At 45.7% G+C, this 14175-nt stretch overlaps 1 protein-coding gene across 1 annotated transcript in view; it reads left to right on the forward strand.

The window, feature by feature from the left end:
• Positions 1–197: 197 nt before the first annotated feature.
• XPO5 (exportin 5) overlaps positions 198–14175 on the forward strand; it is a gene marked incomplete at its 5' end in the record, with an annotated part of 30404 nt that continues 16426 nt past the window's right edge. The window contains 17 exons of the mRNA XM_082480693.1: positions 198–302; positions 659–780; positions 1427–1499; positions 2084–2221; positions 2528–2710; positions 4649–4675; positions 5012–5197; positions 5876–5952; positions 6401–6500; positions 7936–8019; positions 8440–8565; positions 8786–8876; positions 10332–10460; positions 11228–11343; positions 12261–12416; positions 12835–12876; positions 13528–13617. Of these exons, the coding sequence (XP_082336819.1) occupies positions 198–302; positions 659–780; positions 1427–1499; positions 2084–2221; positions 2528–2710; positions 4649–4675; positions 5012–5197; positions 5876–5952; positions 6401–6500; positions 7936–8019; positions 8440–8565; positions 8786–8876; positions 10332–10460; positions 11228–11343; positions 12261–12416; positions 12835–12876; positions 13528–13617 (1845 nt within the window). The remainder of the gene's footprint in view (positions 303–658; positions 781–1426; positions 1500–2083; positions 2222–2527; positions 2711–4648; positions 4676–5011; positions 5198–5875; positions 5953–6400; positions 6501–7935; positions 8020–8439; positions 8566–8785; positions 8877–10331; positions 10461–11227; positions 11344–12260; positions 12417–12834; positions 12877–13527; positions 13618–14175) is intronic.

Genomic DNA, 14175 nt, shown 5'->3' on the forward strand with positions numbered 1-14175 from the left:
GGTGCACGCCGCGACGGTGCGTGGCGCATGCGCTTTCCCCGCCAGCTCCTTCCCCCCCCCCCCCCCCCCCCGCTACCACCGCACATGCGCAGAACCGCTGTGGTGCCGCGCGTGCGCCGCGTGGCGGCTGCCCCCCCCACCCCCTCCTTTCGCCTGTCGGTGGCCGGTGGCGCGGGCCCGCCGCCGCCGCCGCCGCCATGTCCGCCGAGCAGGTGAGCAGCCTCTGCGAGCAGCTGGTGAAGGCGGTGACGGTGATCATGGACCCGGCCTCCACGCAGCGCTACCGCCTGGAGGCGCTCAAGGTACCTGGCCGGGCCGGGGAGAGGAGAGGAGAGGAGGCGAGGCGCCGGGCTCCGGCCACGCGGGTGCCCCGTCCGCACGGCCCCGCGTCCTGCTGGGGCCCAGCGGGCGAGGCGGGGGGGGGCGAGCCGGTCCCGGGTAGCCCCCGAGGCGCTGTGAGTCGTCAGCGGGCGGGGGAAGGCGGCGGGGGGCGGCGCCTGCGCGGCGCTGAGGGGGTCAGGCGGATATCCCCCCTCCCCTCCCCGGCCTGCTCCCTCAGGGGTTGGGGCTGCCTCCCCCCCCCCCTTCCCCGTTAGTGGCCGCCCGGTGCCCGCGCCTGTGTTGTAACTGCCTGTGCGTGTCCCTGGCCCTTTCCCAGTTCTGCGAGGAGTTCAAGGAGAAGTGTCCCATCTGCGTGCCCTGCGGGCTGAAGCTGGCGGAGAAGACGCAGACGGCCATCGTCCGGCACTTCGGCCTGCAGATCCTGGAGCATGTGGTCAAGTAAGCCAGCCCTCTCTGCCGCCCCTGCGCCGGGGAAGGGTGACGGCCAATGCCACCCAGACGCTGGAGTGGGGGCTCTGCTCCTGTCCCAGCGCCTCCCGCTTCAGGGAGGCACTTTCAGGATGCAGAGAGTCTCTTCTGCAGCAAAGGACAGTTGCTTCCCTGCTCTGTTTCTTTCATCCTCCATAAAAGAAGGAGAGACAAAAATGGCTTTCAGGCAGGTTGGGAAGGTTAATTCACCAAGCTCTAAGACACATTGACATCGCAAGATGTAAATAAGCACACAGGGTTATCAGTATGTCTTTACAGCGATGTCTGTCATTAGTCTCATGCTAACAAAGAGGCTTTGTATTAGTTCAGTTCTGAGATTCCTCTCTGCCGCCTCTACAGACCTGGTGCTTTGTGTTTTTGCTGCTGCTTCTCATGTCTGTTGACCTCAGTGGTGCACGCCCATTTGCCAGCAGCAGTTTTAACTCAGCCCTTTCATTAAGGGCTTGGGCACTGGCAGGGCCAGTGAGCTGTAGTGTCTCTAGTTTGGGTAACAAAGTGATAGTTCATGGACAATCAAATAGAGATCTTTATAAATATTTTGACTTGTTGTCCTTTTTGTTTCTCTCATTTTCTTTTTTTAAACTCTTTTGAACAGGTTCCGCTGGAACAATATGCCTCGCCTAGAAAAAGTTTATCTAAAGAACAATGTCATGGGGCTTATATCCAGTGTAAGTACCTTCTACCCCAGACTGTTCTCTGAAACATGATTCTATCACTTGAGAAAAGTGGGAGCAAAAGGAAAAAAGCCTCCCGTTAATTAGCACTGAGGATGTGAATTCAATTCTGCATTTCGTTACTTTCTTGCTGTGCGTCTGTGGTTGTTCCAGTGATTTTCTCTGTCTTGTAGTTAGGTCACTAACTGAGTCACCTCACATGGCAGGAAGTTGCGAGGCTTGGATGAGATATTTAAGGTGCTTTATATTTTAGAAGGAAATTCAGTAAATATGGATGTTCTTACCCTTTGCAAGAATACTGAAGTATCTTAGTCGTGTTTTCTCTATCGTGATTGGTCTCATGACCAAGTGACCTTTTGAGGAAATTCCTTTTGTTTCCCATAGTTCACCAGCTATAGGTGCTTGGGAAGGTAGAGGTGTCGTCCAAGGTAGCTGGGAAGAAGAGCTGCCCAGTGTTGTGTTTTGTTGTTAATATTTTGTGTAGTTTAGAATATTTGCAATTGCTGTGCTTCCCAGGTCAGAATTATAAATGTCTGCTGTTTGCTGTTCTGTATAACTCTGCTCCTCTTCTGTCACAGGGAACTCAAAGTATTTTGGAGGAGGAAAGTCACATTAAGGATGTTCTGTCTCGCATTGTGGTGGAGATGATTAAGCGCGAATGGCCTCAGCACTGGCCTGACATGCTAAAGGAGCTGGATACCCTCTCCAAGCAAGGGGTATGAAACACACCTGTCTGTTCTCTTTTACTTGCTCATGGTATGCATTTCAGTCTTCCATCATCCTGAGGAAAGCCTCAGATGGTCAAGTGAGACAGGATGATGATGCATTTAAAAATCTCTGCTAGTTTCAGTTATTTTAGGAGATGGTTTCAACAGAAAGAGGGCCATCCTCCTGTCTTGTTTCCCTGACATGTGACTTGTATCTTTATGCGTGCTCACTGTCTTTCTACATCTCTGAGGTGGATTCTAGGAATTTTAATATTTTAACTGTGCTGATGGAGTGTATTTCATTTGGGACACCAGGAAACTCAAACAGAACTGGTGATGTTCATCCTCCTACGTTTGGCAGAGGATGTGGTGACTTTTCAAACTCTGCCTACCCAGCGGCGACGAGATATCCAGCAAACCCTCACCCAGAACATGGAGAAGATCTTCAGTTTCCTACTAACTACCCTGCAGCAGAATGTCAACAAGTACAGACGCATGGTAAGAGTCTCCATTCCTTGGGTTCGGTCAGTGCTGGAGGTGTTTAGGAATTGGGGTGCAACTTGCAAGTTGTTGGGGAAGCAAGTGCAGAAACTGAAATCTGTTGCTGTTGCTGTGAGGTAGGGATCTGCTGTGGCCTGGGAAGCCAGTGCTGATCAGGGAGACTGAACACATGAGGTTGACAGGGTTAGTGTTGATAGTTTGGATTTACTAGTGTAAATGGCATGAGTGGTTGTATGCCTCATTTGTACAGTTGGAATGCTGCGCTGACACTAGGAGTGTATGGCTTAGCAAAACGAAGATGTGGTTGTGGCAGAAATGGGTAGATTTGGGGTAGTTTATGTAACACAGTGGGAAAGAGATGCCATCCTGGGCTCATATGTGCTCTTTTATGCTGTAGTGATGTCTTTGTGGTGGTACCCCAAAATGCATGAGGTTTTGATGTGTCAGCATCGCATCTGGGCCTCTCTGGTCCTTTTCTCCAAAAGCTCGGATCAGGAAGCCCTTTTTTGTCAAGTTGTGGTGAGGAATGCTCTTCCTTTTTGTGTAAAGAGGCTTCTTTCCTGAATTCTTACCTAGAGTCAGAGATGTGCAGGTTGGTCAAGGTGGACGGTGAAGGCAAGTCTCTACCCCAGTCTGTTCCTGTGAGAAGGAAGTGGATTTGAGAGTGAAGCACAATAGAGAAACCAATCTAGAAATAAGTTGCTTAGGTGTATCTCTTGTTCTTTTTTTTTTCTGTGAATTAAAATACGGAGTTACACTAAATGTGAAACTGGGGGGCAATGAAAAACCCTCTCCTGCCTAAGTTCTGTTCATTTTCCTGATGCACTGACAGGCTGAACAAAGCCACCTGTAGAGTAGACAGTTCTCTGTGCAGTTAATGGTGGTGGGTGGGAGACCCCGGTGCATTTTGTAGTCTGGTTGAAATGCATTTCCAGGTAAGGTTTGAATTGCAATGCTTGAGGCTCTGAAGTGTGGCTGCTTCTGCTAACGGTGGAATCTTTCTGATTGGCAAGGTTGGAGCACCCCAGGAACAAGAAGCCCTCACCACTCCACAGGTTAGCAGAACTTTGGGATGTTTGTGCGCAGGGTAAATTCTGAGGGTTGGGTGTTCAGTTACCTGTCTGCACGCTGAGACTGGGGGAGATGATGGACAGTTCCCCAAGACCATAATCTGCAGTGCTTATAAGTGTGCAGTTCTGGTATGGTGGCTCAGTTGTTAAATATTTGGAACACGACCAGATTAACTTAAAATCACTGCAGTGAATACATTGGTGAACAGGGTTTCTAAACCAAAACCTTGCAGCAGAAAGAAATGCTTGTCATATCTTTGCATCTGAAAAACAAACCAGACCTGAGTGTCTGAGGAGCTCATTTGTATTAGTCAAAAAGATGGTGCAAGCAGTGCATTGCTGCTGTTAGGTGTTTCAAACTGGGAGTCAGGCTGTAAGCTCTTGCCCCAGCTCTCTCCAGCTGCCTTTCTGACCATGGACAATCCCTTACCCTTTTCAGACATCAATCTCAGCACATAAAAGCCACAGCATCTTTCAGAGCCTGGCTTTTGGATGTGAGATGCTCTAAAAGGTCAAAAGTTTATTCCCTGGAAGCTTCCAGGAAGCACTGAAATTCCTTTCCTTCTTGTCCCCTGTGTCTCCCTGATGCCTGCTGACTGGACTGTCATCTTTTGGATGAGAAGAAAATTGTGGCTTAACTTGCAATTGAAAGTCCTGTTGTCTTACCTGCCAGGGGGCTGTGGAGGTGGTTATGATGGCTGCAGCGATGTCCTGAACGGGAGACTGGGTTGCAGCCTCTGTCAGTAGGGAGCTGTTCTGTGAAGCTGCTTCTGCCTACGTTCTCAAGAATAAGCCTGTCCAGCAGCGGCTGGGTGGAAGTGTGTGCTGTAGCTGCTCACTTACCATCTTTTGTTTTCTTTTTCAGAAGACTGATCTGGCTCAGGAACCAAAGGTGAGTGGAGCTGTGTGGGAGTTAGTGCATTAGTCCTTCTTAAGACTAAGGTTGCTTAGAACCAGGCTTCTCCTGGGCTTTGGAGCCTATTACCTGCAGTTCTCATTTACAGATGGGTTTGTTCATCCATAATACAAATTCCTGGAGAAGAAAGAAGTGAGGCACAAGTGGAGAAATGCCCAGGCCTTAACTGACATCCTTAGTGTGGGGATTTGCACCCTTCTGCTGCCACCTCACTTGGGGCAGTTCCTGATACTGTTCTTCAAGAGAGTGAATGCCTTTAGGTGGTGGGAACTGGTGTTTCTCTCTGACCTCTTGCCTCCTCTCTGTTCACAGGCCCAGGCAAACTGCCGCGTGGGGATAGCAGCACTCAACACCTTGGCTGGCTACATTGATTGGGTGGCCCTGAGCCACATCACAGCAGACAACTGCAAGCTCTTGGAGATGTTGTGTCTGCTCCTAAATGAACCTGAGCTCCAAATAGGAGCAGCAGAGTGTCTCCTGATTGCTGTCAGCAGGAAAGTGAGTTCTTCCTCCACTGCTCCTCTGGCTCCCCTTTGTTTTCCTCCTGTTCTCCTATATAATTCTTCAGATTGAGCAACGATATCTTTGCCCTTTTATTTAAGAAACAAAATTCAAATTTGGCTGCTTATATTAATGATATTTAGTGTGAACGTCATGCCAGCGCAATACGTACAGCAACTGTTGGAACCCTCTCCAACTTCTGTGCTTGTCTCTCCTCGCAGTTTTGAAGTTGGGGATCCCCCATTAACTTTTTTCCCCCGCTTTCTACAACGGTGAGGTGGGAAATATTGTCACCAGCTGTGCCATCTGGCAGCTCAGAGCAATGACAGCAGGATCTAAACAAGTGATTTGACCCACACATTCACAAGTAGCTTAGTGTCGAAGCTTGAGTATTTATCAGCTACCTCTACATAACTAACCAGTCTGGAGGGAAGAAGAGTTAGATGTCTCAGGATCAGTTTTTCAGTTTAAAGTTCCTGTGGTGGGATTGCTTGGGGAAATTTCTTGAGATCAGGAATGCCTTAGATTTTTTTTAGGCAAATTTTTACTGAAATAATTTGTGGACTGTAAGCCCTTCCCCAGGTAGAAGGACAGCTGGGGATCTCCTAATTTCACTTACAGATGGGAATAAATAGTTATGTTCTAATTGAGGCGTTTGGCGTATTTTACACCTAGGGTAAGCTGGAGGATCGGAAGCCTCTGATGGTCTTGTTCGGAGACGTTGCCATGCACTACATTCTCTCCGCTGCCCAGTGAGTACCATCCTGCTGCTGTAATTTCACACAAAAACTGCGTACAAATGGTTTTGTAGATGTCATTTACAAAAGATATTGCTGCTTAACTGCAGGAAACTGGGACTGGGTTAGGAGAGAACAAAACCACCATTTCTTTTGCAAAACCTGAAAAACTGCAAGTTTTTTCAAATCCCATAATTGAAGGACAAAGTGGTATAAATGTCACAGTTTCCCCAGCTTTCTGTTTTAGCCTGAAGCTGATCAGGAGGGACTCTTTCAGAGAGGCAATTTCAGGGGTTTTAGAAACCAATAAAGCAGTACTTCTTGGCAATAGCACAGAAAATCCCACTGCAATAAAATCAGATTGCTCTGGTCGTCTTTTTATCTACAAGGTAGATAGCAGTGTGCCTGTTACCTACAGCGTGAGTAACTGTGATCCTGTTTTTTCCCCTCCCCTCATTCCCAGGACAGCAGATGGAGAAGGCCTGGTGGAGAAGCACTATGTTTTCTTGAAGAGACTTTGCCAAGTTCTGTGTGCATTGGGCAGCCAGCTGTGTGCATTGCTAGTAAGTCTCTACTAATACCAGATGCAACCCTGGCAAAGCTAGTTTTTAGGGCTGGAGGTGAGGCAACCCTAATTGAAGGTAAGGACCAGGGTTATCTCTGCACATTTGGTAGCCGCAGGGTTCTCTCCACACATTTAGAAAAGGCAGAAATGGCTGTGCTTGCTAGTGAGAGAACTGTATCCTGCCAAGTCATAGGAATGTAAAATGGAGGGACCCTGGCTGATTCCAGGCCTCTGTTGTCATCAAAAGTCATCTCCTATAACCTCTGTAAAATGCTGAAGCTTTATTGAAAATTGGTCAAGTTTCTTGCTGTCCACTGCTACAGAAAAACTACTCCTGGAAATTACTCTAGCATTGGAAGCCTCTTAAATTTGCCTATTAAAAATAACTCAAAGAGTATTCCTGTTTGTTCTTCTGCTAAGATTCTCTCAAGCTGAAGGAATGAACAGGTTTTGTTCCTGCTGTTCCTCCCTCTAATGCTTTGCGTCAATGTTGAGATGAAGATGCACACTGATACTTTGCATGCCATGCTGACTGCTGAATTCCTGCTCCATCCATTCAGCACAGTGCTCCTACAGTAAGGAAGGCGGGCTTGTTGAGAGATGCTGTTTGTGGGGAGACTGAGACAGCCAGCCTGGGCAAGTGATAGAGCAGGGTAAATTCTCACAGGGAGGGAAAGCCCTTTGAGAACTTATCCCTAAGAAGAATGGACAGTGAACAAAGGGCGTGTTATTACTTTCGGTGACTTCACTTCTGTTAGACAGTGAGAGCTATTAGTCTGGAATGAAGTAATGAGATGGGGATTTGAGTCCTCTCATCCACATTGGCTCGTGAGAGGCAGCACTGAGCTGTACAGCTCCAGAACAGGGATCTTGAGGGCACCAGGTCATATTATGATCAGTAAGGACCACTAGAACCTTGAATTTGTGGCTCCGGGTAAAACTTACTTTCCTGACAAACTTGCCAGAAGGGTATTGATAAGACATGTCCACATGTTAAATGCAGGAAACATTTGGAGGAATGGGAGTGAAATCATTTGGGTGTATTTGCTTGTGAAATTCTGCAGTTGAGAATTGCACCACTTTGGTACTGCTGGATGGGCTTGACCCAGTAGGAGGAAAATTGTGACTCACGGCAGCAGCAGCAGTTATGACTTCGGTTTTAATGGTACTCCAGTATCTGAGAAGTCTCCCTTTTCTCTTGAATGAGGGTGGTGCTCTCTCCTGCACCCCCAGGCTAGTCAGCAGAACTTGCTACTCCTCAGGCTGTACTGGTTTTAGAAAAAAATTACAGTTGTTCAGTGCTTTTGTCTTTGCTCCTTTACAGTCTGTGGCCTTGGATGTAGTGCTCATGCTTTACCCAGAGACATGCCACCTGTGAGCCCAGCATGGCATATAGTTAGTATTTTGTCTGAAATTGTTTGTCTTCCTAATAGGGCTCAGATTCTGACGTGGAAACGCCAGCCAACTTTGGAAAATACCTTGACTCATTTTTAGCCTTTACAACCCATCCTAGCCAGGTATGTAAAGGGCTGAAAGTCTCATTTATGTCTATGTAAGAATGTGTGAATGCAGAACTGAGCTAACCTGTAGAAGACCACAGAACTTCAACTGCCAAATATCGCTTTCCAGGCTCTCCGTTTCAGCTGAAGACCTGGAAGGCAGAGTGGTTTCTCCTGCGTTACCACCCTGTTAGGAACAGTGCCTGACACAGGTGCTGAGTAGAAAGTGCAGAATTTTGCAATCAGCCACTAGTATTTAAGTTTTGTCATTCTGGCAGTTTGAGTTGTGCCTGCAAGGTGCCTTGCCTCAACAAAATAGTCAGTGTAATTTGCTATTGCCTTCTGCTAGCATCACTTAATATTAGTGGAGATTCCGGCACTGAAATCCTTCTCTGTTCCCCTTTTCCCTTTTCTCCCCCTCCCCTCCCCCCCGCCCAGTTTCTGCGCTCTTCCACCCAGATCACATGGGGAGCCCTCTTTCGGCATGAAGTTTTGTCTCGTGACCCCTTGTTGCTGGCTATGATTCCCAAGTATCTTCGTGCATCTATGACCAACCTAGTGAAGGTATGTGGGAACTGGGGCCAGATAGGTGTGAGAAGGTGCCTAGGTGAACATGGCCTGTGGGTCATGGAGGAGAAACTACATTTTTATTGTGTCTGCCAGTGATGTGATCTGCAGGCCACTGTATACTGTCTGATCCTTGCCTTCAGTCTTCATCTCCCTGAAGCTGGTGTTAGCTGTGATGAGTGACTTCTCTTCCTTTGTGACCTTGTCCTGTCTCCAGGTGGGCTTTCCCTCTAAAATGGACAGCCACAGTTGTGAATACTCCCGCTTTGATTTTGACAGTGATGAGGACTTCAATGCTTTCTTCAACTGTAAGTTGCAATCACCCTACGTGGAAGCTGTTGTCTGTGCCTTTCCTCTTACTTTCAGCTGCTGGCTGAGCTTGGAGTGTACCATGTTGGCTTGGCAGCTTCTTTTTGTGTCTTTTTCAGCCTGGATCTTGGAGTTTAATTAATTTAGGATTTTTCTGTGGCAGCTCAGGCATTTCATTTTACTTACTTTTTGCTATTATTTTACTTGCTGGGCAGGTAGGTGGCCTAGTAGCATTTGCTACCTAGTGGCAAAGAAAATGGGCCTCTTGGTCACCTAGAGGAGGAAATTAAATGGCCTGGAGCCCTGCTCAGGTTAGGAGAAGGCGGCAGCTTACAAAAGACTTTAAATGTCATTCCAGAAAGAAAATCTGTCCTGACTATGCTAAGAAGCGTCTGGTTCAGTACCAATAGCTAGAGTTCAGCAATTAAAATAGCTAAAATTAATCATGATTTTAAACCAGCAAACGTGGAAACCTAGGTATTAATAAATTTCTTTCTTTTTGTATTTTATTTCCCAAAACCAATGTTGGTTCCCACTGGCTGATACTGTTTGGTACTCACTTGGTGGCTGGGAGGGTATACTTAATAAATTACTTAAATTCTTGCATTTTACATTTGTGTTGAAGATTGAAGCACTTTTTTATTGCTTATTAGATAGTTTGTTTTTTACTTCTTGTAATAACTCTAGTTGGGTGGAAATCAAAAAGTAGGTAAATGCACAAAGGAGAATTTTAAATAGTTTTAGGGAGTTAAGTGTTAAAGGTATTACATATATATATAAGAAAATAAAACTTATTTGAAACACAAAATAAAATTACTTGTTATAACAACTTTTTTAAACAATGCAGGTTACATCTGTAGTCAGCAGAGCTGATTCTTTTGTGTGGTGATGTACTGGAATATTTTGGGAACAAATGAAATTCCTGTTCTGTACTTTGCTTTATGTATCTTTGAAATTGAAAACAAGTCTTTGGGTTTTTTGAGTTCACATTAGCTTCTCGGCCTAGAATCTGAACTTAAGTGGAATAATCTAGAAAAAGTACATTTAGCTTAAGGAAGTAGTAGTTAACTAATGCTGATTTTCTATCTCAGTATCTCAAAGTGCTTTGTAAGCAGCAAACGTATAGTTTGAAGAAATTTTTTTTAATGAAAAATAGAGGCTTAGTTGCAGTAAATCTGGGTTTAGCATAGATTTTCATAATTCATATTGCATTTTAATTGCACTTCTTTTTAAGTTAATCCATCGTTTTTTAGTCCATTTAAATAGCTTCAAAAATTGCCCATCCTGTTGCACCTAGTTTACTGACTGTATATCTGAGCTTACTACACAGCTATTGCCAGAGCAACAGTCCACAATGTTCCCAGGTGTGCAAAGCTGCAGGTGAGCTTTGGGGAAGGGAGCATTTGTAGCATCAGCTTGTTGCATGGTGTCTGATTTATTTTTTTTCGCTGCAGCTTTCCGAGCCCAGCAAGGAGAGGTGATGAGGATGGCTTGTCGTCTGGACCCTCGAACTGGCTTCCAAATGGCTGGTGAATGGCTGAAGTACCAGCTCACAGCTCCTGTTGATACTGGACCCATGAACTGTGAGTTACCTGGAAAAAAAAATAGGAATGTGGGATTTGGTTTTTAATTCAAGCCAAGAAGAAACTTCTTTGCCTTTTTTTTTTTTTTTTTTCTTTTTTTTTTTAAGGAGGAGCCAAGACTCAACATTAGGTTTTCAGGCTTTTAAGGTCTTTACAAGTTAAAAGCAAAATCAAATCAAAACCCCCCCACCCCAAATTTAACACTCTGCAGTCTACCTATGGAATAGCTAATGTAAAACCCCTGGCTTCCCCTTTCCCTCCCCCAAATCTCTCTGCAAAACAGATGCATCTGTCCCTCTGATACAGTTTTACAATTATTTGGGCCTTGTTTTCTCCATAACGTACTGGTTTTGTCCAGACAAGTTCTGCCTGCCTGGCAAATCCCTCTGTCAGTCACCTACTTTCCCTCTTGTGAAGGAAGGCCACTGGTGCTCTGCAAAGTCACAGTGAGGGCAATCTTGCCTGCAGTGCCAAGTCTGGGAATGTGGTCTCCTTCCTTTTCTTTTCCTTTCTGTGACTTGTTGGTGTTGCTCCCTGTAGTATCTCAAAGGTCAGCCTTATGTCTCAGGACCCTTCACTGGAATGAGGCAAATCACACAGGAGTACCTTAGTTGCCCCCAGCATATCCCTGCCAGGCATCTGCAGGGAGAGCTGTGTGATCAAAATACTCATGAGTGTTAAGATGTTCCAGCGCAGGAGCTTACCAGCCTGGTGGTGTGCATGCGGAGAGGAGTGTGGTGAGAGCTCCAGTGTTCTCTTCCTTTCAGCTAAGACAGGCGAAGGTCTCTGCTCCATCTTCTCTCCGTCCTTTGTGCAGTGGGATGCCATGACCTTCTTCTCCGAGAGTGTCATCAGCCAGATGTTTCGAACCCTGGATAAAGACGTATGTGTACCAGATGATCTTGCCTGCTCTTCTGGCTTGTTCTGGGTTGACGAGAGTGGCTTTTTTCAGCTGTGTTGTCCTTGAAAAGTTTGTAGTAGCCAGTTGCCTCTGTGTGAAAACCCAGATTGTTTGGTGAGCGGTTCTCATGAGGAGTAGTGACCCATCTTTAGATGGGACCAAACTCATACTGGCTTACTTTCAGGCATGTCTTGGTTCTGGACACTATGCCACAAGAAGTCACAGGAGACTGGTCACGTGGCGTGCTTTGACATAGCATCTTGCTAGAAGAAAATAGGACTGCTTAGGCAGAAATTTTCTAAGTTTATTCTTTTTTAATCATCCCCTCATTAGATTTTTTTTTTTTAATTTTTTAACTAAATGAGAGATTCATGCTCAGGGAGTAGGAGATCAGAAGCAATTTCTCTCTGCTTTTTGTTCGACAGCAGTTTTTCTCAGTCTAATGTAGACTGACTTGATTTTTTTATTAGATTAGGCTCATGCACTTAGTTCATCATCTGATCACAGTAAAATAATTACATGGGTCGATACAGTTGGTTAAGTGTGGGGTCTGTTGGACAGAGTGAAGAGGAGAATTGGGACTGAAACTGAGAGAGGAAATTTACCTTTCCCAGAGGTGCAAGCAATAGTATGGGGACTTGAGATGGACATCTCAAGACCACGCTACCAACCATGGCAGTGCTGCCATCCTTTTTGCCCTCAGCAAGTGCACATAGCACACAGGTAAACTGAGGTTCCTACTGCTTTTCTTTCAGCTTTGAGGACAGTTGTGTTCAGCTGAGTGGCCTGATGTGATAACAGCAGCTCTGTGGCCTGGCTGTAGGAGTTGGAGGATGTGTGCTATAGGGTGAAGTACTGAGTGTTGCCTCTTTTCTTCTTTCCCTTTCATGCTTCTGTAGGAAATCCCAGTGAATGATGGCATAGATCTGCTGCAGCTTGTCCTTAATTTTGAAACAAAGGACCCTCTTATCCTGTCCTGCGTGCTCACCAATGTCTCTGCTCTCTTCCCGTTTGTCACGTACCGACCAGAATACCTACCGCAAGTACTTTCCAAGGTAGGTACTTGCAGACCATGCTAAAATCAAGTAGGCTTTATGTGGTGCAAGGCCCTTGTAGTAAAGTGCAGGAGTTAATCCTCTTGGCATTACTGGCAGGGAAGGACTATTCTTCATGTTAACGATGGGAAGAACTGAGACTGAGTCTTGTTAAAGAAGAAACAATGTCAAATAACACAAATTTTGTAGTTCCTAGCCTTAAATCTTAGGTGCACACTCTGGTCAGTAAACACCATGTTTTATTTCAAGGCCTCACTGTGCTGATGATTCATCTGTCAACTTAGTCAAGGGTTCTTCACTGACTTTAATGAAATTGCACCAAAGTCTTATGATCTATACCTTGAGCTCAAAACACACGTGAGTGCTAGATCTTAACAAATGACATGAGGTTTTGGATTTTTCCTCCCTTTTCTCACAGCTGTTTGCTTCAGTTACCTTTGAAGTTATAGAAGAAAGTAAGGTATGTCTGAATTATTCTCTACTAACAAGCTATAACAGTTGGATCAAATCATATTCTGCTTGAGACCGTGCTGAGTCTGAAGACTCTGTTGTAGTAGGCCTCTCAAGTATAGTCCTGCTCCTGGAAGGAGCTCCTGGAAGGAACCCCTTTCCGGGCTGGGAAGTCTAGATACAACTGATCTGTTCTTGGTTGACATAGCCTAATACGCTTTGGCTCACAAACTTAGAAGGCCACTGGTGTTGGTGTAACGCCAGTGCACTTAGTCCGAAAGTCTCTGTTGGCCCTTCTGAGAGTGAAATCCCTTCATTAACTGTGGGTACTCTTCAGTGGTTGGTATACGTGGCTGTGAAGGATGGCTGTAAAGCTGCCAGCTACCTAGGGAGGGCTTGGAGTCTTGAAATAGTGAGTAAGATCCATAGCATCCTCTGTCCTTGAGCACAGCTTGTTCGAACATGGGTTTCTTGGGTTGGCTATTGCTCCAGAGGAAATTTGTTTGTTGTGTAATTGTTTGGGGTGGGAGGTGTGGGAATGCTTTTTTGATCTGTACTCAACAGTGCAGAAAACTGTATGTAATGCATTTGTCTCTTGAAGATACCCTGCATTTGTCTGAACTTTTGTTTTGTTGCATTGAAGTTTGTTATGTCTGTCCAGGCTCCTAGAACTCGAGCAGTGAAGAATGTGAGAAGGCATGCATGCTCCTCAATCATAAAGATGTGTCGGGATTACCCTCAGCTTGTCCTGGTATGTAAATTCAGCTCCATCGTGAAGAGTCGTGCCTCAATTTCAGCTGCATTTTGTGGGATCTTCAGCTTCCTTGGCTACAGCCTCTGTTTTTCTCCCAAGAAACACTCCTGCTGCGCAAATGGGAAAGTGTTTTATTCCCTGCACCTCCTTTCTTCCCCCCCAGCTCCCAAAAATTTTTCTGAAGAGTTGAATTGTAAAGCAATGAGTTAAATGAAAAGGTGATGAGTTAAATGCAAAAGGGATGAGGAGGCAAATACAAGCAGTACTAGATTAATTTTATTGGAATGTTTGCTGAGTTTCCATTTTGTCACTCGTGGTCTCAGCTGATTCCCTAGCTGAAGACGGTAGCAATGACTAATCTCCAGACTTTCTTCTGTTACTTGAATGTAGGACCAAGAGGAGCATATTTGTTGTGTGGCTTAGCTTGTGGAGACTAGAAAAACCAAACACATTTAAAATCCAGGAGCCAGTGTTTTGTTTGGTTTTGCTGAACTAAACAGCCTGCATGCAACATGTGTAGCTTTGAACTCCTTTCTTTAGCGGTGTTTATGTGGG

The sequence above is a fragment of the Vanellus vanellus genome (genome assembly GCF_965231255.1).
Source record: "Vanellus vanellus genome assembly, chromosome: 3".
Classification (NCBI taxonomy): Eukaryota; Metazoa; Chordata; class Aves; order Charadriiformes; family Charadriidae; genus Vanellus; species Vanellus vanellus.